Below are 23,792 nucleotides of genomic sequence, written 5' to 3'. Positions count from 1 at the left end.
TCGGGGTTCATTATACAAAAGCGCTCTAAAAAAAAAAAAAACAATTCTGGGGGCAGTAAACCAAATAATGGTGTTATCAAACCTTGTTTAGCTTGGGCCAGCCCTGCTAATCTCTCCATGTGGAGCACAGAAACATACATTTTTATATGAAATTTAGCACAGTTAACCCCAGTGCCATCACAGTGTACAGCCTCCCTGCAATTATTCAGGACCGAATAATATTTATAACATTTTCAGTTGCACATACTGTCAGACATTCAACGTTTCAGAAAATATTTCAAAGAATAATTGCCGGAGATCATCCTGTTTCAGTGTCTGAAAAGCATTTTTTTTTTCTCTGTATCTACCTGGACTTTAATATGACAGTTCACACTGAGTGGTGAACCTGTTTCGTCTGAGTAAATAAGAGGGACAGTACCGGTAACTTTTGTTTTGTTTTTCAAGTGCTAATTATAACATGACATGTACTGTATGTTGTTCAATACTATAGAAGATGAATCCATTTGTCCCCCATGTACATCTTTTTAAAAGGAAATATTAAATTGATTAAACATGGTGCATTGTTGATTTTAAGAAATGGGATTTGATCATTTGGGCTTTCTGTCCTCAGCATTCTTTTGTGCGTTTGGTACACTTATATTTGTGTTAGTGTGACAAACATTTTTCTCTCCCTGTGCTAAAATAGAACACATTCAGCATCCAGACAGAGGCTGAGATCATCAGTGATGGTCGTCTATTTCTGGATCAGACAACTTTCATGGAAACGCTGAAGCAAGAACTTCTTCCTTTTGTCTCATGACAGGACAAGACTGAAAGAAAGGGTCAGTTGTAATAGTAATGATTTTAGATTTATGCTCTCTTCTAGCCTCCTCACATGTGTTATCTTGAAAAAAAAAAAAAAAAACTGATAGAGACAAACATGAAACATGGGAAGAGAGAGGGGGTTGACAAATGTTTTTGGTCTAGAAGGCGATTTATGTCAGTTTCAGAAATGTCTAAAACTACATATGAAAAACATTGCGGCCCCTGGATAAACACTTGTGCTTATAATGACATTATAGTGTGATATTTAACCAACATCCAACAGAATGTGCTTATGTGCAAAAGAATTATAATCTAAGAATACATTTCATGTTAAAATTAAAGAAGAGATGCAAAACAACCACGGACGTTAAACGACAACAAACGACGCCAAATGACCACAAAGAATCCAGAACGGGACATAAAACAAACACAAAACACACATATCAACCACAAGAACAGAGATGGTTTACAAAGATGGTTTAAGAGCGCATCTTTAAGGTGATGACAAAGAAACACAAAACATCAACAAAAATGACCTCAAATAATGGTTTTGGGAGTTGTGCTCCTGTGTAGACAGTCTGGGGCCTTTTACTTTTTCTTTTCATAACCTGTCCATGGCTGTAGGGTATTTGGGGTTATAGATCGCTATTTATTGATACATTTTCTTTAACTATTTTAATATGAAATAGTAACTATTAATAATGAACAGTTTATCATTGCTTAGAACCATGGCTTAAAATGTGAGTCATTTTTACACACATTTTTACTAATTCAACAAATGTGCCCCTCTTCTTTAAAACTCTGTTCTGACACCAAGTTTCTAATCCTGCCCCTGAATATTTGAGACCAGATCCTAACTGGTTTAGTGTGCTGCACAGGTACTCGAAAACATTTGTACTCAAAATGACATAAAACGCATCAAAAACAGTTTGACGCTCACACACACACACACACACACACACATATTCCTGTCAGCATGGAGTACAATTTGTGTGAACCTGCATCAGTTATTAAGGGCGTTGGAAGCAGCAGCCACTCTGACGACGCAAACAGAACGTGAAGTAACCACAGTCTGGGTGGAGCCGCTAGTTCACAACTGTCAGACCATTATTTAGCAACAGATTGTTGTAATGATCACTTGTCAGTTGTTTGTTTGTTGCCATCAACACTCATGTGCAAAATGAGTTGGATTGACTAACTGTGCCTTGAAACTTTGGATCTGCTGATACACACCATCACCAGCCGGTTGGGTCATTATTTCGTGCTCTGTCTGGTGACTTTGAATATGAGAGAAATAAAGAAGCACTAGCTTGACTTTGCATGGTGAGTATGTACATCAGTGTGCATGTGTGCGTGCGTGTGTGTGTGTGTGTGTTTGCAGTTCTTGTTTCAAGCACTTTGTCTGTAGGAGTATGAGGAAGTAGGTTTTGAATGTTGCAGTGGATGTCTCGTAGGTCGCTGGCTGCTGTTGGCTCCGACTGTCCCACTGTGTGATGGCTGCAGTCTGAGGAGGTCAACCTGTGGATTTTACACACGCACACACGCACGCACACACACACACACACACACACACACACTGTCTGGAAAGTGGACACCTGAGGAGGAGAGGCCCACAGGACAGGAACAATGGTATGGTACCACACCTTCATTGTTTTTCCAAGCAGCTGTAACGTGTACAATCCTAAAACTAAGGCTTGTGTATCTCCTTCACCTGCCTGCAGATATTTTAACAATCACGCAGATCTTAGAAAGTCTTTTTCTGACAAAAAACGTATTTTAGAGACAGTTTTCTATTTGCAAAAGTGAAAATAGCTCATGATGAACTTCACTTCATGTCGGCAAGTTCGTTTTGACAAGCAAAAAGGGGAAATTTTATGTTGTAAAGTCAGTTTTGAAATGATGATGAACCTCACAGTGTGCCTGAAAAGGCCCCCACCTTCAGGGAAAATGAGCTCCTTCATAGAAGCAGCAGAGTGAGTTTCCTCTTTCTCGGTGCAAGCCCTTTCCTTGAGACTAGCTCAAGGCAGCAAAACACATTACTATTACATTGCTTTGTGCTTTTCATTTGCAGGCACATTTCAAATATATACACATACATACATTTGGACTCGTGACAGTCAGAAAGCACAAAGTAAAGTAAAGTGCATACGGAATAAGAAAGCAGCATGAAATGTGGCATTCATGCTAAAAAAGTCAGAAGAAAATACATTATTTGCAATATACAGTGAATGTATTGACAGCTGCACTGTAATCTCAGTTTACAAGATTCCCCGGAGGGGGGCTGACAACACGAGCTGCAGGCAGTTGCAAGAAGAAAACCGGTAGCATGTACAAATTTTCAGAGGGTTTCGTAAGAGGTAGCAATGAGGTGTGAGAGGGGGAAGTGGACTACAGGAGAGGCCTGTACTTTCTGTCACAACACTTCCTCCTCACGCTCAGAAGGGTCCTCGCACATCCTGCAGCACAAAGGCAGTTATCCTTATTCTTCAAGTCACAACACGCGGCGAAAAGTCTCTAAAAGCGCTTAAATCTGTCTCAGGGGCGATGATTTTTTAAACGTGTCATTGAGGGGAATGTTCTTTAACATCAGATTGTCCAGGTAGATATGCTGTGAAGTATCCCCTTTGGGACAGGTATTAAAGGGTCAACCCCCCTCCATTTTTTTTTTTTTTTTTTCTGTTTCAACGCAGTTCGTGCTTGATGAAGCGAGGTTTTGAGGTCTCAGCTGTTGTGAACTCCGCCACAGCTGCAATACAACAGCGATGACCAGCATTTTGTTTGTGGTTCTCAAAAATTCGGATATTTGCATTTTTTAACTCAACAGCAACGTCTCTCTAGTAACTGTTCAGTGACGAGTAGCAGGTGTTTCTCAATGAAAACTGATCACGGTGACATCAGTGGATCATTGCAAATATTAGGATCCTTTTTTTTCTGGAAGTGGTTGTTGCTATTGAGTTTTTTAAATGTTTTTTACAAACAAAATAGCTACAGGCAAAAGTGACTATTTCCAGGAATGTCACAGTCGGCAGTTCCTTTTTCACCATAAGAAAGCTCCTACAGGAGATAAACTTGGTTTGAATGTTCACTAATTTGTTCCTGAAGATATTTTGTCAAAAATATTTGATTAGAAAAAAAAAAAAAAATTATCAAATTTTATTTCTATACATCTGAGTTCAAATATTCCAGCATGATTTCAATCTCTCCCCTTGCTGAATTTCAGATTGCATTCCTGATTTTGGAATTCCACGTCATGGTCCATTTAGTAGCTGTTTATTTATTTTCATTTTAATGTTTATTTTGTGTAGGGACAAGTATATAGCAGGAACCAATTCAATTAACCAAACCACAGTATTTACGGCCTAAGCTCATTTTTGGTGCCCATGCTTAGATGGGCTTATAAAATACATATGGAGCTGAACAAAACACAAAAAATTTACAAACAATGATACAATTAAAGTGCCACGAAACAACAGGTACCAGATCAGTCATGCAATTTCGAAGCACTGGGGGTCCTTCACTGGATTTTTTTCTTATTGTCAACAAGTCCCATTAAAATAGGAAAACCAACAAAAACGTGATACTATAAACAAATTTTGTGGAGCCAAAGTCTGATATATCTTTTTCCTCTGTGCCCCAGACCTCCATTGTTTTCCAAAACTATCAAAAACACATCAATCAGCCACCCCGTTGCAGTGGCTGACAGGATCCTTCAAGATAAACACACACTCAACGTATGAGTAAAATGTTCACAGACAACGAGTATGTTTTCCACCAAAATATCTGATCTTGAAATACAATATCCACATGTATTGACTACAGCAATATTAAAGTTTTTATGATAAAGTTGGGGCTCTCACGATTTCATGTCTTTTATTTAAATCTTAAGATGTTTCTTGCATCTTTTTGTTAACGTTTCCCTAAAACCTAGCCTGACATATTTGGTATCCTTGGAAACTCTAAGATCTCCGCTAGAATTTAAAATAAATCTCCACGCTTGCCCGCACAGCGTGAGTTTGTCCTGATGGCTCCAGCAAAATTTAAGCGTTTAACACCCGGGAAAAGATGAAGTTACTGGTGTCACGTAACTGTTGTTGAATAATATCAACGAGTTTTTGTGCAGAATAAAACAAATTAATGAGAAGAGAAGGAAAATGTGGTGAAAGAAAATGTCATAACATATCAAACTTAGCTGGAAGCACGCCTGGATTAAGCTCCCGAGGGGCCCCGTGGGCAAAGATTTGTTGTTGTCGACCTGTCGACCTCCACTATACATGACAGTTTCATTATTTCCTCAGGCACCCAGAAGCCAAGCAGCTGAAAGTTAATGCTGAGATGATTAGTTGATCAGTCGATTAGGTGATTGACAGGAAGTAAATGGAAGCAGTTTTGATAACTGATTAATTGTTTAAGTCTCTGTTTCAGCAAAAGTGGCAATACGTGTGAATATTTCCTACTTTTCCTACTTTATTTTCCTACTTTCTAATTTTTCTTTTTTCCTACTTTTTTATAAACTGATCAATTGATTGTTAAAGAAAATAACTCAAAGATGTATTTATAATTTAAACACTAACTAACAGTCCCTCCTCGAAACAAGGGCCCCAAGTTGGAGGATAGAGGACTTGTCATAGTTGATATGGCTTTCCTTTACAGGTCCCTTATTTTAGCTAAATAGCGGCAAATTTGAGGAATTATTATTACAAAAGTTTCCAGGAAATCAGCTGGAAAATACCAGCGTTACAGTGGATTTTCTGCTTCTGTGCTAATCAAATTATGTAGACAGAAATAGAAAAGAGTAAATATGGGGCTTTGGGGGCCCTTAAAGGCCTGGGGCCCCTGTGCAGTCACCCACTTAGCCTGGTTGGTCATCAGGCCTTGGCTTGAAGTGACTGTTCTGTTACTAAGGATGAGGGTTCATGTTGGATCACGTTGATGGTTACGACACCCGTGCCGCTCTGCATTAGATGTTAAATGGTTCGTCATGACCTTCACCTCGTTCCTCTGTGATGTGATTGTATGATTTTTTGAGACGCAGCATGTGAAGCTTCTCCCAGTGAGGCAGTACATGTAGGTCAAAGCCCCAGACCACAGCCCAACCGCCGGCAAGCCCGGGCGTTCCTCACACATCAATCAGGCCAGCGTCCTCGGGGAAGACCGAGACACAAGGAGATGAGCTCAGCACGACGCTCAGTGAGGAGGTGTCAGTAACCACTTGAACTTGAAAACTGTGTGGCCTGTGTGATCGGAGGAGCGCCCCGGGAATCCCGAAAGCACAGGACTCGTTCCACAACACAGCAACCATTAAGTTAAAGCGTCTGTTCCTCACCATGTTATTTATCATCAGGCATGCACGTGCTCCGGCTGAATAATGGGTTTGTGGGTTCTTCTGTAAAGTTGGAAAATGAGCTCACCTCATCTGTGACCTGTTGCCTGGCAACCAGCCCCAGCTTCCTGTAATTGCAACCACATTAGGTTACATTTATAAAACACATCTGTACCGATGCTAGGCTTGTCTCTGTCAATGATCTACTTCACTAAGTACGTCTGAGTACCCTGCAGTTTTGGATGCTCTTTTATTATCTTTCTTTCTCTTTTTCTTTCTTTCTTTTTTTCTTTCTTTCATTCTTTCTTTCTTTCTTTCTTTCTTTCTTAGTCAGGTTCAGATCATTTAAAGAGCTTTTTAGAACTGTGTATTTAAACTAAAGGCACATTCCAACAATTTATTAGTGCTCCTCCATTACTGTAAATTGGGGGACTTGTAAGAGAGAGGATTTTAAAAAGAATCGTCCAAACTGAACCAGCAGAGTCTGAGACATACTGACTTTTGGCCATTTAGCCCTCAAAACACTGGATCCTACATTTCCCATAATTCGACTCAATAATGTTTTGTATTAGACCTTCCTAGCCTGGTAAATGCCCACATCTTTCAAACTGCATGCCCCTAATTTGTAACACGAGTTGACATTATCAGGATTATTTTTTCAGACTTATAAATCTTCTCCAGAGCAACAAAAGATATGATTCAGCTGTTGTAACAAGCTTACTAGTAATCCTCATCACAAATAACCTGAACTTGTTCAAAATCGTTGGAGTTGCCCCTTTGAACTATGTACTTTAAGACATGCTAAGATTTTTGTCTCAATTTTTCAACTTCAAAAAGGGGCTAAGATTTCAATAAATAATGAACACAGATAAAAGCACCCCCTCATCCTTCCTCTAAAATGTCTTTGTTTTCTCTCTCTGGTGTGTGATTCAGGCTAAGTACCACTGGCAGAGTCAAAATGTGAAGCAAAGTGGAGTGGACGATATGGTCCTGCTGTCCAAGATCACTGAGGACGCTATCGTGGAAAACCTCAAGAAAAGATACATGGACGACTACATCTTTGTATCCTGCAGGCTGTCATTAATGCAAATTTATTGTTTTTCTTTGTATTTTTGTTCAATTTTGTTAGGGATTTTAGTCACTCCCGGTAGATTAGCAACAACTGTAATGGAAAATATTGGGCATCTAGATAAGCAAACAAATTTAGATCCTTGTTTAGATCCTTGAGAACAGAGAGTCATAAAAACAGAGAGGCAGGAAGTTTAGCCGGTGTGTCAATAACGTGACTGTCAGGCCTTGTGCCTACCTTCATCTTTTATTACACAAAAGCACCTAAAAGGGAAGAAATTTAAAAAAAAAATCTCATCTTAATTTAGTGAAATGTGGCGCTTTAGTGTCCTGAGTACTCATTCAAATGTTTCCTTCCATCATCTGTGTTACACACAGTCCATCCCCACCTCCAAACGAACATCAATATACTAACATAAGTACACAGTCAAATAACCAGCACAAACATATATGGGCATAAATACAAGGAATTCACTCTTCCTCTTTTGCATTCATTGTGTGACTCAACGGCTCACTTCCGTCTTCTTGGAGCTCAGCTGAACTTCAAACCCATGATTAGAGCGTGGAAAAAAAAAATCCGCGAGCACCAAATCCGCGAGCAAGAACAGCTGACGTCACCTCAAGTTAAACGACGTTACTAGACAAAGTCATGATTACAGGGGATTCGTAACTGACTGATGATTTTCACTGATGCCTAATATAAATCATTAGTAATCATAAATAGCCATTTTCCTGCAAAGATGAAAACAGCTTTGTTTGCCACATAGTGAGTCAACACTAAGTGAAGGATCCGTGTGGTTTGTGTTGCACTTCTGCTGACATGGTATGCTTTTTTTGATTTAGTTCATTTAGAATTAGGAAGTATTTGGACTGTTGAACCTCCACAATGGTCGGGTTTCAGGAAACACTGAGATCATGGTGGGCTCATGACCTCAGAATTTCCCCCACCACCCACACCCCAAGACTGACTGGACACGGTCTGCGAGTCGGTCCACCACCAAAGTACCACAACAACCACTGAGTGGATAGCCATGAGGTCTGGTACAAATAATCAGAGTTCCTAGAGGATTAATCCCAACGACTCTGGTGATCCGCTGGCTTTTCTTCTAGCACCACGATGATGTTGATATTTGTGGTTTTGACTGAAACGTCTAGGCAACCGTATGGATGGACTGCCATGAAATTTGGTCAAGAGATTCATGTCCCCCTCAGGAAGAACTGTAATCACTTTGATGAGCCTTTTAACTTGGGATAGCGCCACCAACAGGTCATAATACACTGGTTTATGATCAAATACCTGCAAAACTAATGGTACTCCCATCGGCTTCAGTTGTACTCTGTGTTTAGTGCTAATCAGCAAAAGTTAGCATTTTCTTGAGCTAAAAGTAATAGAGTTTTAAGAACTTTAAGAGCATTTTATGTAATTGTTAGTTACAGAAAGTAGTGGAGAAGTATTCAGGTCAAGTAAAAGTACTAATATCACACTGAAAAAAATACTCTGTTACAAGTAAAAGTCCTGCATTGAAAAAGTTTACTTAAGTAAAAAGTATTTAAGTACAATCAAGAAACTGTACTTAAAGTATTCAAAGTAAAAGAAACTCAATGCAGAACAATGGCTCCTATGAGTGATATAATATTGAATATTATATTATTAGATCATTATCACTCAAGTATTAATATAAAAGCAGGATTTTACTGCTGGAGTTTGTTGAGGTGGAGGTAATGCTAAACAGTTTTATATAGGACTGCAACTAAGGATTATTTTCATTATAGATTAATTTACTGAATGACTGATTGTTTGGTTTGTAAAAATGACGAAAATAGTGAGAAATGCCCATCACGATTACCCATAGCGCAAAGTGACACCTTCCCAATGTTGGTTTTGTCCAACCAACAGTCTAAACCTGAAAAATTATTAAAGTAAATAAGAATTATTAAAATGATTAAAAGGAAAAGTTGCTATTTATAAGATTTGAGAAGCTGAAAAATGAAATTGATCAAAATAGTTGCCAATTGATTCTCTGTTAATCGACTAATTGATTAATTGACTAATCGATTCAGCTGTGCTTGTATTAACTATTAGGTAGTTTAATTTATAACAAGGCATCATATTCTATAAACTCTTCATCTTAATTTGTGAAGGTAATAGTACCTGTGGCTGTCAAACAAATGTTGTGGAATAAAAAGTACAATATTTCCCCTTGAAATGTTGCGAAGCAGAAGTAGAAAGCTGGCTCAAAAGTAAAGTACATCAGTTTTATACTTAAGTACAGCACTTGTGTACATGTACTTAGTAACACCACTGCTTAAAGAAAGTAAATTGCACTTCAGGGGACTCAAACCTTCCTATTTTAAGACAGAAATACTGAGGGGCATGACCTCTGTGTCCTCAGTTGTGGGTTAATGCCCAGGTAATCGCTTACTAATGGACAGATTATCTCTTAACCATTAACGCAGTCATTACAAGTTTAACTTTGCTCTGATATTGATGAGAGGTTTGTTAAAAGAGGAAAATTGCAGGGGCGGTGGTGTTAGATTTGCTCGGTCAGCTGTGCATTAAGTACATAAACTACTCAAATATCCGAGTGAGTGAGGAGCAGTTGTATCAGAGAAATGCTAAAATTTTGTTCGCGATAATTTAGTAAAAATATTTAGTGTATTTTTCAACTGTAAATTATCCCACTCAGTACATATATGTTAGTCAGAGTTCTTTAATAAACAGGTTAAATGGATGCTTTAAAAATGTTTCCTCATGTCATGCATTTATCTGAAAAATAATATTGACACATACATTGTTATCAAACTTTTAAAGTATCAAATATTGATATTCTTATTGCCCCTTCAAAAAGCCAGTATTTGTAAGGCTGTAGCAGAAATGTAGTAGGGTCTAAAGGTGATTCGCAAGTTTATTTTTCCATCACGTTCCTTAACTTCACTGCTCAGACTTATATCGGCCCCGTGTTGATCTCAGTTAACCCGTTCAAACAGATGCCCTATTTCACTGACAGAGAAATCGAACTCTACCAAGGAGCTGTGAGTAAAACGTCTTCAGCATTTAACCCGCAATTCCTGTGTATCGGTGGTGTGTGGTGTAGCAGCCCATGCTCCACTAACCTGAACTCACCACAGATGGGTTTCTCCCCGTAGGCCCAGTACGAGAATCCACCTCACATCTACGCCTTGACTGATAACATGTACAGAAACATGATGATCGATGGAGAGAACCAGTGTGTCATCATCAGGTGTGTCAGTCTCGCACTGAGTTGTTATGTGCCGCCTCACGTCTTGCCATTGTGTGCTGGCTGGTGCGGTTTGTGTAACAACATGCTTTTTTGTGGTCTTTTATGGTGACTTGGTAGCGGTGAGAGCGGTGCTGGAAAGACAGTGGCCGCCAAATACATCATGGGTTACATCTCCAAAGTATCTGGAGGAGGATCCAAAGTGCAGGTGAGCGACAGCCCATGATACTGCTACTTATCTATGAAAAAATCACCTTTGAACATCCTGCTGTGCAGTGTGTGTGTATTTCTGCTGTCTCACACCCTGTTACTGTGTGTGTGTGTGTGTGTGTGTGTGTGTGTGTGTGTGTGTTGCAGCATGTAAAAGACATCATTCTACAGTCAAATCCTCTGCTGGAAGCCTTTGGTAATGCCAAGACTGTACGCAACAACAACTCTAGTCGTTTTGTGAGTAATATCTTGACTTCAGCACTTCCCGCAGCTCTTATATACAGAGTTAAATTAGTTGCTGAACTTGATATTTATTATATCATATGTACCAGTGGTTGTTTTCACCTAAAGTTGTAGTCAGTAAGAAGGATTTGACAAAAGATGAGGCCCATTCAGTAGCTGTTCTGGAGCTTTCAATAAATGTCAATTTTTATTTTTGTTATTAAAGTTTTTATTGCTTTTTATTGCCATGCTCGTGTTATGACTCTAGGGATGGCAACGTCGGTCAGTCGGTCGGTTAGGTCACCACTTTGGCCCGGACTGAAATATCAACAGCATGTGTCACAGGGATTGCCATGAAACTTTGCGCAGACATTCATGGTTCCCCGATGATGAATTTTAATGACTTTTGTGATTCGCTGACTCTTCCCCCAGCGCCACCGCGAGGTTGACATTTGTCGATTTATGTGAAATAGCTCAGCAACAGTTGGATGGGTTGTTGTGAAATGTTGGTACAGACATTCACGACACCCCCAGTATGAAGTGAAATAACTGTTGTGATCCCTGCGTCCTCACTGGATCAAACTTTGTCTCATTTCCTAATACCTGTAAGAGTAGTGACATTCCCATCAGCCTCAGCTGTACTCTGTGTTTACGGCTGGTTAGCAAATGTTGCAATGCTAACACGTTAAACTAAGGTGGTGAACATTTTAAACATTATACCTGCAGAACAGCAGCATGTTAACATGTGAACGTTAGAATTTAGGTCAGAGCTCAGCCTCACAGAGCCACTGGCCTGCCTGCAGACTCTTACTCTTGAAAATTTTCTTTTCTGTCAATCGACTAATTGATTAACTGTCTAATCGTTTCAACGCCAATGGGAACATAACAGTATTTCAAAAAAACTGCTGCGCTGTTTGAGAACTAGTCTAAAGTAGTACAAGTAGTGTGTCAGGATGAGTGCACAATGAACGGAAACTGTTGTGCTTTGAATCAGTTGGGTGTAATCCCATTTGAAAGATTTATCATCGGACATCACGTTTATCACCTCAGATTGTTGACTCTGATTTTGCATCTACCAGGGAAAATACTTTGAGATTCAATTCAGCAGGGGAGGAGAGCCAGACGGTGGCAAGATCTCAAACTTCCTGCTGGAGAAGTCAAGAGTGGTGAGCCAGAATGAGAACGAGAGGAACTTCCACGTTTACTATCAGGTCAGAGGCTGATGAGACAGTCACAGATCAGTCACAGATGCTGCGTACAAGAACAGCAATCTTGTAAAAACTTTGTCTCTATTTTGGTGCCCACTTTGAGAACCAGTGCTTTAATGTTCATGTTTAACTGCTCCTCTACCTGCACTGTTGTCTTCTAGCTGATAGAGGGCGCCAGTGCTCAGCAGAAAGAGGGACTTGGCATCATGACCCCAGACTACTACTACTACCTCAACCAGTCTGGGACCTACAAGGTGGATGGGACCAATGATAGTAGAGATTTCCAAGAGACTATGGTATCTATCCTGGAAAAAACTAAAAGAATTGTATGCTACAAGTCGTTTATCCTCTGTATATTGTATTTTACCTCACTCCATAACAGAAAGAGCCTGAACAGATGGCTGGATTAAGCTGCCCTGGGGCAAAAATTAGCTGGTTACCCTCTGAGGGGTTACAAAATACATTGGAGGGGGGTCACAAGATGATTATAGGTATCAGAAAGAAGAAAAAACATTGTACTGCTACACAAATTCATGCTATTCGTTGTGACTTTTTCCTAATCTTAACTGTTGCCTTGTGAATTACTAGCTTGTCTTACTTTGTTTTTGCCTCCTTAATATTATTCGAATGGAACAATTTAAGATGTTTGGAGGGGGATATCAATCTTCAATGGAGGTTTTCAGACTCATAGATGAGTTTGCAAATTTAACAGGTCACAGGCCAAAAATGTTTGCAACCACCAGGACACAGTATTTATCTGCGGGAATAATACACTGCTCCAGGTTTGTCGTGTGGTAATATGATTAAACAAAAGACCCCAAGGTCAAGTAAAGACTCAGGGGCCATTTTACTGCACTGAGTGCTTTTACTGCTACTTTAAGTGTATTTTCCTGATTATACTTACATACTTTTACTTAACATTTACGATGCGTGATTTCCCCCTTCCCTCGTACTTATGCTGTACAGTGCGGTACTAGCAATTTCACTTAATGTAAAGAATCTGTATGCTTCTTCCAGCACTGCAAATAGGTTTTGACAAACAAAGATTTCCAGTGAATATCATCCCCTACTGATAGTAGAACTCCCTCAAGCTGCTGCACTGCCCTCACGGTCTCTTTTTATGTTGTGATGTCCAGGAAGCCATGCAGGTGGTCGGGATCCCAGGCGACATCCAGGCTCAGGTGCTGCAGATCATCGCAGGCATCCTCCACCTGGGAAACATCAGCTTCATAGAGGCAGGCAACTATGGGCAAGTGGAGAGCACAGACTGTGAGTATAACACACACACACACACACACACACACACACACACACACACACACACACACACACACACCCAGACAGACCTTCACACTCACACATACACACTCAAACACATGCATACACCAGGCATATGTGGATTCACTCAGCCATGCATGTGCACACACATTCCCACTTGGCAAATAGAATTGCCCGTTTTTCTCCCCAGGGGCTTTGAGTAAATTAGAGCTCACCATGACAAAAGCAGTCCCATGGCAGACAGCTTGCTAATTGAGGGAGTCCGTGTACATCAGCACCACCTTGTTTATCTTGTTTACATCCAGGATGGAAATTTTAACACCGCACAATCGCTGTGTAGTGTAGTTCAATTTAAGCTACTCAACAAAAATCATTGACAGCGGAGAGGTACATTTTTGTGGCATTGTGTACACTTTTAACCTCACAGCGAATATATCTGAGTCTTCATCATAGGCATCACTTTGACACAGTTGAGGTATTTATGTTGAACTGAAACACAACGCTTGCCTTGGCTCGCTCCAGTGCTCGCCTTCCCTGCCTATCTGCTGGGCATCGACCCCAACCGTCTGCAGGACAAGCTGACCAGCAGGAAGATGGATTCAAAGTGGGGAGGGAAGTCTGAGTCCATTGATGTGACCCTGAACCAGGAGCAGGCCACCTACACACGAGATGCTCTGGCCAAAGCCCTCTACGCACGACTCTTTGACTATCTCGTTGAGGTACACTCGCGACAAGAACAGACTGAATGATATGAAACTTTGTATTGCGTTTGTATTTTATATTTCTCTTCTCCTTTTACTCTGTCTGTCTTCTCCAGGCCATAAATAAAGCCATCCAAAAACCGAACGAAGAATTCAGCATCGGAGTACTTGACATTTATGGCTTCGAGATATTCCAGGTTAGTCCTCTTACAACTTACAGTTCCATAATATTCGTAGGCAGCCACTAGAATAACACATTGGTTTTACAGATGGTACAGCACAGCAGGGTTTGTTTTACTTAATATCATCTGACATTGACTGGGTTATGTTCTCCTCCTGCAGAGAAATGGCTTTGAGCAGTTCTGTATCAACTTTGTCAACGAGAAACTGCAACAGATCTTTATTGAACTCACTCTGAAGGCTGAGCAGGTAGCTACCATGCATTTATTGCTTTTGTAAACTATGCTACACCTCTTAATTTGTCTTTCTTGTCTCAGAATCTCTGCGCTACGCTCGGTAATTGGAGCTCTGTCTGCTAGTGGCAAAGACTGAGCTTCTGTTTAATCCACTTTGCATATAATTGCGAATATCTCAAATCCACTGTCTTATTTCAATCAGTTTTCCTTTTGAGTTATTTCCTTGTTGCGTCTTCTAATTTTTCTCCCAGGAAGAGTATGTTCAGGAGGGCATCAAGTGGACACCTATCGAGTACTTCAACAACAAGATTGTGTGTGACCTCATTGAAAATAAATTGGTAAGATCCTGACTGCGTCACCTTAACTGGCAAATAAATATACGGTTTGCACAAATTAATTTGAAGTGGTTCAGAAGGAGAAACAGGCACTTTTCTCCTCCACTGAACTAGTTGTTTGCTCTTCTTAGAAAAAAAAGAAAAGAAAACAGCGTTGTCAGTGTTTCAAATAAACAGTGACAAGAAAGAAAAAGAGGAGCACTCTAGAGGTCAAACACAGCAAAAATGTCACGTACTGTGACTGAATCATTGAAGCATCCTGACTGGAAACAGATCATTTAAAATGTTGTTGCTTGACTTTCATGGTTTTTTCAACATTATAAATGAGGCATTTTCAGTAATGTGTTCTTTTATTATTGACTTCACATCAAATAATGGCTCTATATACTGTATGCTTGCTTTTTTTCTCCTTCCCGGACATTTTGAAAAATGTAGCATATCGGTGATATTGTACAATAAAATTCACCCACACCATCCTCTCCTTGCAGAACCCTCCTGGTATAATGAGCGTGCTGGATGATGTGTGTGCCACCATGCACGCCAAAGGAGAGGGTGCAGATGGCACTCTGCTGCAGAAACTGCAGGCCGCCGTGGGGACGCACGAACATTTCAACAGCTGGAACTCCGGCTTCGTCATACATCACTACGCTGGCAAGGTAGAAGCCCGCACTTTGAAACTGACTCACTCACTGCAGCAGATGTACATTGTACAGTTTGAACAGTAGTGTTACAGCCTATAGTGCTTGTTTGGAGATGTGTTGTATGATTGTGGATTTGGTCACACTAAGAGGAAGCAAGCATGCTGGTTGCTGGCGTGAACACATTAAACCATAAGCACATCTGAATTCAAAAAAAGCAAATAACCTGATAGTGTTTTTCTTTTCTCTTTAATATTAATTCTTATCTGGTTGTTAAACTTTAACTTAACATCACGTGTCATCTCAGGTGTCATATGATATCATAGGCTTCTGTGAGAGAAATCGGGATGTGCTTTTCCCTGACCTCATAGAGCTCATGCAAAGCAGCGAATAGTAAGTCTCCTACACTTGTCAGATTTTTTCATGTATGGTGTATTTAGTAACGAATACTGTGAAATTAATTTCCCCTGAATTTTGTCTCTTCAGTAACTTCATCCGTAGCTTGTTCCCTGAAAACCTCAACACAGATAAGAAAGGCAGGCCGACCACAGCCAGCTCCAAGATCAAGGTGAGAGCTGCACCTGAGAGTAACTATGTAGTCTAAATTTGAGGTGCTTTGATCGTTGTATACGCCATTTTTTCCAACGCTACTTTGATTTCACATTGATGTTTCCAACAGAGACAAGCTAATGATCTGGTGAACACCCTGATGAAGTGCACTCCGCACTATATCCGCTGTATCAAACCCAATGAGACGAAAAGACCTAAAGACTGGGAGGAGAGCAGGTCAGCATCATCACTGTCAAGCGAATACACATACACTAAAACATATAGTAAACACTTCTTAATGATGGTGGTACTCCATTTGTGTGTAGGGTTAGGCATCAGGTTGAATACCTAGGTCTGCGGGAAAACATACGAGTGAGAAGAGCTGGGTTTGCGTACCGCAGAGTCTTCAATAAGTTTCTGATGAGGTGGGTTCAATCCTGCACGTTTTTTGTAAGAGTCCATCCATTTTCGTGTGTTGGTCCTGAAAGAAGAACACAGCTCCAACACTCTCAAAGTGACTTTTGGTGTGTGCACTATCCAGGTATGCCATTCTGACGGCAGAGACATGGCCGTGCTGGCGAGGTCCAGAGCAGCAGGGGGTCCTTCACCTCCTCCGGTCTGTCAACATGGATAACGACCAGTATCAGATGGGACGCACCAAAGTCTTCGTCAAGAACCCTGAATCGGTAACAAACTTTTACAGATTAGAGTGACATATTATACTCTTTACTCCATTACATTTATCTGACAGCTCGAGTTACTAGTTACTGTACAAATTAATATTTTACATGGATTACATATAATGAGCTTATAAAATACGTTGCATTGTTACAGTGCATCAAATAACAACATGAAAACAATGTGACAATGTGAAAGAAGTCACATTTTTTTGCTCCTGATCCCAAAGTGTCTGCCAACCAAATCCTATTCAGTTTTTTTTTTTTAATTTATATTACAGCAACATGAAAGAAACATGACATTAAAATGCAGTAAAATTAGTAAAGCAGAACGGCAGAGTAGCTCTGCTTTAAAGCGGCTATAATCATTATTTTTAGAGGTGGAGGCAGAGAATTATCAACTGATTCTGCATCTCCCCTCGGCTTTACAAAGGTTTATCGTGAGTTTCAGCTCATTGTGTAGCTGTCTGGCCACAACTTCACCATTTTGGTTCACTGTCACCATTCTCATGTTTTCGGCAGCAGCAGGCAGCTGCTTTCAACAAACAAGCTCTAAAAAACCCACTGCACACCACCTGCTCAGCAGCAACCGGCAGGCAGACCCAGTTAGCGATTAGCTGGTGAACATAGTGGAGTATTTGGAAGCTAAAGAGCCAGATATTTCCCTCAGGAGATGGTCGGGACCAAAAACAGAGCTAAAAGAGAGTCAATATACAGCTCCAGACAAATGAAAATGTTGCTCTGTAACTGCTAGATGTGTAAATAAGCAACTGTCGGGTAAACTGTGTGCTACGTCTACTTAAAAGGTGATGATACTGAATGTGTTCACAACTTGTTTCTGCTGCCACCAAGTGGCCAAAAAAATCAGTTACTGCACATTTAAGTAAAGAATCTGAAAACATCCTCTTCCTGGTATTGATCCTCATCTATTGTAATGTTACAGTTTAAAGCAGTTCAAATTTCTGTGGCTCATTTAACAATGAAACGCTCTGTTTACCAGAAGCTGAAATACCATAAAAATATAACAGAAATGAATGATACATGTAAATTCCTTCCGCATGCTCTATGCTCCTCAGCTGTTTTTGCTAGAGGAGATGAGGGAGAGGAAGTTTGACACTTTTGCCAGGATCATCCAGAAAGCCTGGAGAAGATACATTGCCAGGAGGAAGTATGAACAAATGAGAGAGGAGGGTGAGTAAGGACAAACTCTGTCCGCACTGTCTCCACCGAATACAAATTTCAGATCATGATTCTAAATGTTTGTCCACCCTTGCAACACTCAGCCTCAGACATCCTGTACAACTCCAAGGAGCGGAGGAAGAACAGCATCAACAGGAACTTTGTCGGAGACTACCTCGGTCTTGAGCAGAGGCCTGAGCTGCGACAGTTTCTGGCCAAGAGGGAGCGCGTCGACTTCGCTGATTCAGTCAATAAGTTCGATCGCAGGTTCAAGGTGAAGCTTCCTGAAGCCCTGTGCTATTATCCTTCAAAGAATGAAGGAAAAAGTTGTGTTTAGTTTGATCAAATGTGACCAACACAAAAGTAAATGATATTTGAGGTGTGAGATGAGAAATAAATCACAAGTTTTAGTTCTTTAAAACAGTGGTAAGGAGGATTGCTCTCTTACAACTTGAAAAAAGGTCACATCATACCGCTTCTCCAAAGCCACCCGCTTCTCTTCTCCTTTCATGCATTGCTCATAGTTCTCACTTCTTCTTTTTTTTTTCTCACAACCCAGTCTATCAAGAGAGATTTGATCTTGACCCCAAAGGGGATCTATCTGATTGGGCGAGAGAAGGTGAAGAAAGGACCTGAGAAAGGACATATAAAAGAGGTGCTGAAACGAAAACTGGAGTTCGGAAGCATCGGCGGTGTCTCTCTCAGGTAGGTCTGTAGTCTACAGAAAGATATCACTAACTTGGTAACATTTGTGGTTGGTGCTGTGGTAGCATATAGAAATCAAAAGAGCTAGCATGCTTGTTTGTCAATGTGAACCGCTGCATGAGAACCCGCTGTTGCAGCCACAGTAAATATAGCAAATGATCATATTCTACTGTAGTGGGATTGTGGTGCTATTTTTATTGGTTTTATTTGCTAACTAGAAAGTAAGTTTCACAAACATTAATAATAGTAGGGACACATGCATAATCAGTGACTTCTACTGGTGCTAATACCACAGCTGATATTAATACAAGCACTTTGAATTGCAGTAACCTGCATGAAATGTGCGATACGATAAAGTTTGATTGATTGCTCAGTAGTATAATCGTGTTACAAACACCTACTACTGCTGTTAATATTTGTTACTCCTGTTAAAAGCCCTCACACTTCCGCTGAGATCCTGCTGCTTTTAGTGCTTTCACCTCAAGTGATACCTCAGCTGCCGTCAGCACTTCTGCCTTCTGCGCCTTCTTCAACTTGCATCGTTTTACAGTTTTTACACTTGCACTGACACCGTTCAGACCGCGAACAGCACCCGAGTCCCTTTTTCTTCAATCCCAATGCCAGTCTTACGAGGTCGGACCAAGGGACATTTTCTGTAACAGTTTCAATAAAGCACAAGTCTGATTAAAATGATAGGATCACAGCTTTTTAAGACTGTTTTAAAAGAATAGTCAGGGGCTCACAGGAACACTGAAAACGGTTTTGCTTACTGTTATCAGTCCTTCTGTTCATTCTGGATATTAAAAAATCCCTCACTAATATGCTTTTAATTTCAGTAATGGAGTGGATATCTTCCAAAGTTACTGCCTTTTTAGTACAAAATTCTCTCTTTTTGTTACAGAAAATAATTTTCAGGGAAACACAAAAAAGCCGGAAACACTGTAGCTTTGGAAGATACCCACTTGATCTGATAAATACTCATTATAGTAGGAAAATCACAGGTGTAAATAAAACATTGACAATGGCTCTGTTCTATTAAAGTGTCAAAGTAAACCATGAAAGTGCATCAGTGAGCATCAGTGAGCATGCACAAAACCAGCACCCTGAAACTGAAGCAGCTAAATGAAACTCAGCTATATATATATATATATTTTTTTTTTCTTTTTTCTTTTTTGCCTTCAGCACGAGACAGGATGATTTCTTCATCCTGCACGAGGCGCAGTACGACAGTCTGCTGGAGTCCAACTTTAAGACCGAGTTCCTCAGCCTGCTCTCTAAACGCTACGAGGATGTGACCAAGAGAAAACTGACAATCTCCTTCACTGACAGGTAGAGGAACACACACACACATTCTGACGGCCTATATTTACATAGAAACCCTCACACGCAAACCACTAACACACTTTCTTCTGACTCAGACTAGAGTTCAGAGTGAAGAAGGAGGGCTGGGGCGGAGGAGGCTCTAGGGTGGTGGTCTTCCAGAGGGGGCAAGGGGACCTGGCCCAGCTCAAACCTGGAGGGAAGACCCTCACCATCACAGTAGGAGATGGTCTACCTAAGTCTTCCAGTAAGTTAAAAGAATAATAATGATGCAGTACAGACTTATGATATAAGGACGGTTGAGGCAAACTTAATAAGAAAAATTATTAAAGAAAAGATTACAAAGATGAAAATGTTATCATACATAGAGTCCTGTATATCCAAATGTTGTTATAACTGATTATTTATTTCATCAGAGCCAACCAGGAAGAGTGCTCCACAGTCTCGCGGTGGAGGGAGAAATCATATAGCCAGCAGAGGTAACTCTTTCATTTTCAGCGTTATACACAGATGATACATGACCCGTTAGAGCTGCTAAAACTATTCCCAGCGGTGGAGAGTACAGTATTTTACTTTTGATCTTTTAAGTACATTTTGCTGCTCATATTTCTGTACTAGTAAAATTTTGTGTGCAGTTTACTTGTAGTCAAATTTTTTTTCTTGAGGTATTACTACTTTTAATTAAGTAAAATATCTGAATTGCAAATCCACTACATAATTTCAAAACTGTATTTTTAAGGTTATATCTGAGTAGTAATATTGCAAGGTTTTCATTCGGCAGCAGTTGTACTAAAGTCTTAAGCTAGTTTGGGGGGTTGGTCTGACGTTTACTCCACTTTTTCTCCCCTCAGCACACCAGAATGGAGCTGCCCATTTTTCCAGAGCCCCTCAAAACCAACCAGCGAATATTACATATTCCTCCCCGCACAAACAGGGCCGGCCACCCAGCACAGCCCTGCCCAAACTGGGCTCCTATAAGGCCCCCAGAGCCCCAGCCCACAACCAGTACAACCAAGGGAACATGGACTTCCTCAATGTGCCCGACCAGGGCATGTCAGGGTAAGAGAGATCCCCGCATGAAATAAGAAAACAAAAAAAACTAAGGGGTGTTCGCAGGTTGTGTGGGTGGACCTGATTAGTCACTAAAAGTTGTCAAGGTGAGGCTCAACACTCAGTGCACCCAAACAAATGAATGTATGTGAAGACAAGAAAGATAAACCTGTTTATTTCAGCATGTGTTGTACTTAAAAACTAATATAAAGCATTCAGATGTTTCTCGGCGCACCCCCCCCAATCAAACACCCATTAAAAAAGGTTTATAAATAGTAACTAATGACTTAGTTAATAGTTAATAAATCATTTACTAAAGCTTTATAAACCAGTTGCCAGAGTGTGAAAATCCCTTTGATCACTTCTGGAAAAGGGCAGAAGATATCAATTTATTATAACTTAACATTTGTTACTGTCATTCTGGCTTTTTAGAAAGTGAGAAACCCATGGGCATATAATAATAGATTACCAACATGTATAACAGCACTGTTACAAAAAAAGGAAAGGATAAGCACCAGTCACAGGGATTTTTTACAACCTAGAAACCCAAAGTTTGTTCTTACTCATGGATCATAACTGGACGGTTATATATAAAGCCGCTCAGAGTAAAATTTTGCTCTTTAGTGCACCAAAATTCTGTGAAATGGTATAATTTTGCTCTTATTTTCAGAATCAAGTGTGATATTTTGTAATAGACGATCAATCTAACATTGGATTGATGTGATGTCACATAACATTTGGGAAGCCTCCTGTTGGCTGAGTCAGAACTTGAGGAAGGGTATTATAGGTAGACGTAATTGTAGTCCTTTTTTTATGTATATATATATATACATTAATTAGGAGTCACTGCAGCCAGGCTTTGCTAAAAGTTACTCGTAGCTTTTTTATGCAAAGCTCCAAAGTCTTGCCTTTTTGCTAAGATTTTCTGACTGAAAAGTCAGTGTTCAGTACTATTCTTAAGAGCATTTCTTGTCATTTTTACAAAAACCGGTTCTGATTTATAAAGCAAAGTAAATAATAATGAAGTCATTAGATACACTTATAAATTATCTACAAAGGATCAAGAAAGTAGTAACTCAAAGCACCTGCAACAATGATGCCCTAGCTCTCAGTCAGTCTTTACGAGTTCCTGTCGTCTCCGGCTCCTTTCATCCCTTTGTCCTTTCTCTCTCTTTGTCACAGGAAGCAGAGGAGAAGGAGCATCAGTCAGCGACCTCCACCTGCTCCTAAACCGCAGCCCAGACCCCAGGGGCCCCGCTGCCGGGCGGTATATCAGTACATCGGTCAGGACACGGACGAGATCAGCTTCGAGGTCAATGATGTCTTCGACCTGGTCAAAGAAGGTGTGTGGATGAAAAGAAAGAAAGATGCAGAGTGAACAGAGATCGGAATATATAACCATGAAGCTCTCAATTGATTTGATCGATGTGATGGATTTGAAATGTCCCGCACTGTTTAACATTATGTCTCTCTGCAGATCCATCAGGCTGGTGGACGGGCAGGATTCGAGGAAAGGAAGGTCTCTTCCCTGGTAACTACGTTGAAAAGATTTGATCAAGGATGGTGGATGATGGTTCCTCGTGGACTTCCTCTTGTCTGTGTTTGTTGAGAAATATGTGTAATTTGTTGAAAGCAGCAGATACTGTTTGCTAACCAAACTGCCCGTGAATTGTTCGTGGTTGCATGGTAGATCTTCATCCCTAATGGAAACAGGGCTGTTGAAGGGTGGACCTCGCTGACAGTTGAGACACATCTAACTTGTTTGGCAGCGTGCTGTACAAGCAAAAGCACAGGAAACATTGCCGTCATGGCCATGACCATTAAAACACGGTTGTACTGCAAAGAGCTGCTCAGGTTTTTATGTTGTCTTGTTGTCCTGGACTATCCTGTTCAGAGTGACCTAGCAACAAGATCTATGACTTTGCCCGCACTTCCACAACACTTTTTTTTTTTTAACCATTTCTTCCCAGAAAATGACTTAAAGGTAAAGTTACAGCCTTAAGAAAAAAGCAACCTGAAAATACTGCATTGCTTTATGGTGTCTACAATGTTTATATTTGCCTGAAGCTTTTCCCCAGAGCAACGTCCAATACTTCTCAGTATTCCTGATTAAGTCACCAGCATAATATCAAGTAATAATAGATACTGTATTAGAAAATATGTTGAATATGCAACAAGTGAGCTAGAGTATTATATTTGCACCATAGCAAACCTGTTTCAGATGAACCAAACCAATACTTCTGTTCTCACTTCTATTCATTGACTATGACTCATATCATTGTTGGAATGTTTTCATATGTTTTTTCACCTCATAAAAAAAAAGAAATATATTTTCACATTTTACCTCAATGACTTTTGCAAAGGTCTGGACTGTAGCATCAGTAAGTTATGAGATTTCTGAATAACAGAACAGAACGATTTGACCTGTCATTTGCAAGTGTTTATTTCTGCCAATTTTGCATTTCATTTTTACTTGTGGTCGATTTTTGTAAAATAATGTGATTCCCTCACAGTCAATCAATATCTGTTTTTGTATATGAATAAAAAGAGTAAGAATAAAGAGGTGTAACTCTGTGAATTGATTTTTTTGTTCAAATTGTATTGAGGTGTTAATATGGTAAAACATTATTATTATTATTAGAGTTTAAAAAAAAAGCTAAATGATATAAATCAAAAAGGCAAAGGAAAAGTGCCGTTTGTTATGCTTTAACTAATGCAAAATACATACATTTATTCCCAACAGTATGAAAAAGTTGTTGAAATTAGCTCCACCTTATCAACACTGATATGCTACTTTGCATTAGTAATAAGATCTAATAGCATTGGTGGAAAGTAACTAAGTAGTAATTTACTGTGTAAGTACTGTGCTTTAC

General features: G+C 40.0%; 1 protein-coding gene across 2 annotated transcripts; it reads left to right on the top strand.

Annotated features, from left to right (window-relative positions):
• Positions 1–1,955: 1,955 nt before the first annotated feature.
• On the top strand, positions 1,956–23,467 carry myo1f (myosin IF). 2 transcript variants are annotated; one of them, XM_040129378.1, is made up of 29 exons: positions 1,956–2,127; positions 2,259–2,433; positions 7,058–7,186; positions 10,136–10,225; positions 10,340–10,434; positions 10,552–10,639; positions 10,789–10,878; positions 11,943–12,074; positions 12,233–12,367; positions 13,208–13,340; positions 13,872–14,068; positions 14,167–14,247; positions 14,393–14,479; positions 14,718–14,804; positions 15,290–15,457; positions 15,747–15,832; positions 15,926–16,007; positions 16,119–16,225; positions 16,315–16,413; positions 16,530–16,674; positions 17,742–17,856; positions 17,949–18,118; positions 18,404–18,549; positions 19,732–19,878; positions 19,968–20,116; positions 20,286–20,348; positions 20,721–20,928; positions 22,102–22,262; positions 22,397–23,467. In XM_040129378.1, the coding sequence occupies exons 2-29, from the start codon at positions 2,431–2,433 to the stop codon at positions 22,471–22,473; spliced, it is 3,270 nt and encodes a 1,089-aa protein (XP_039985312.1). In that variant the 5' UTR covers positions 1,956–2,127; positions 2,259–2,430; the 3' UTR covers positions 22,474–23,467. The 2 variants fall into 2 exon arrangements, with proteins under 2 accessions (XP_039985312.1, XP_039985313.1); XM_040129379.1 differs by lacking the exons at positions 1,956–2,127; positions 2,259–2,433; positions 7,058–7,186; positions 10,136–10,225; positions 10,340–10,434 and having other exon boundaries at positions 11,972–12,074.
• Positions 23,468–23,792: the final 325 nt, after the last annotated feature.

Source organism: Xiphias gladius, chromosome 6 (genome assembly GCF_016859285.1).
Source record: "Xiphias gladius isolate SHS-SW01 ecotype Sanya breed wild chromosome 6, ASM1685928v1, whole genome shotgun sequence".
NCBI classification, from domain to species: domain Eukaryota; kingdom Metazoa; phylum Chordata; class Actinopteri; order Istiophoriformes; family Xiphiidae; genus Xiphias; species Xiphias gladius.
This window is presented reverse-complemented; position numbering and strand designations above follow the sequence as displayed.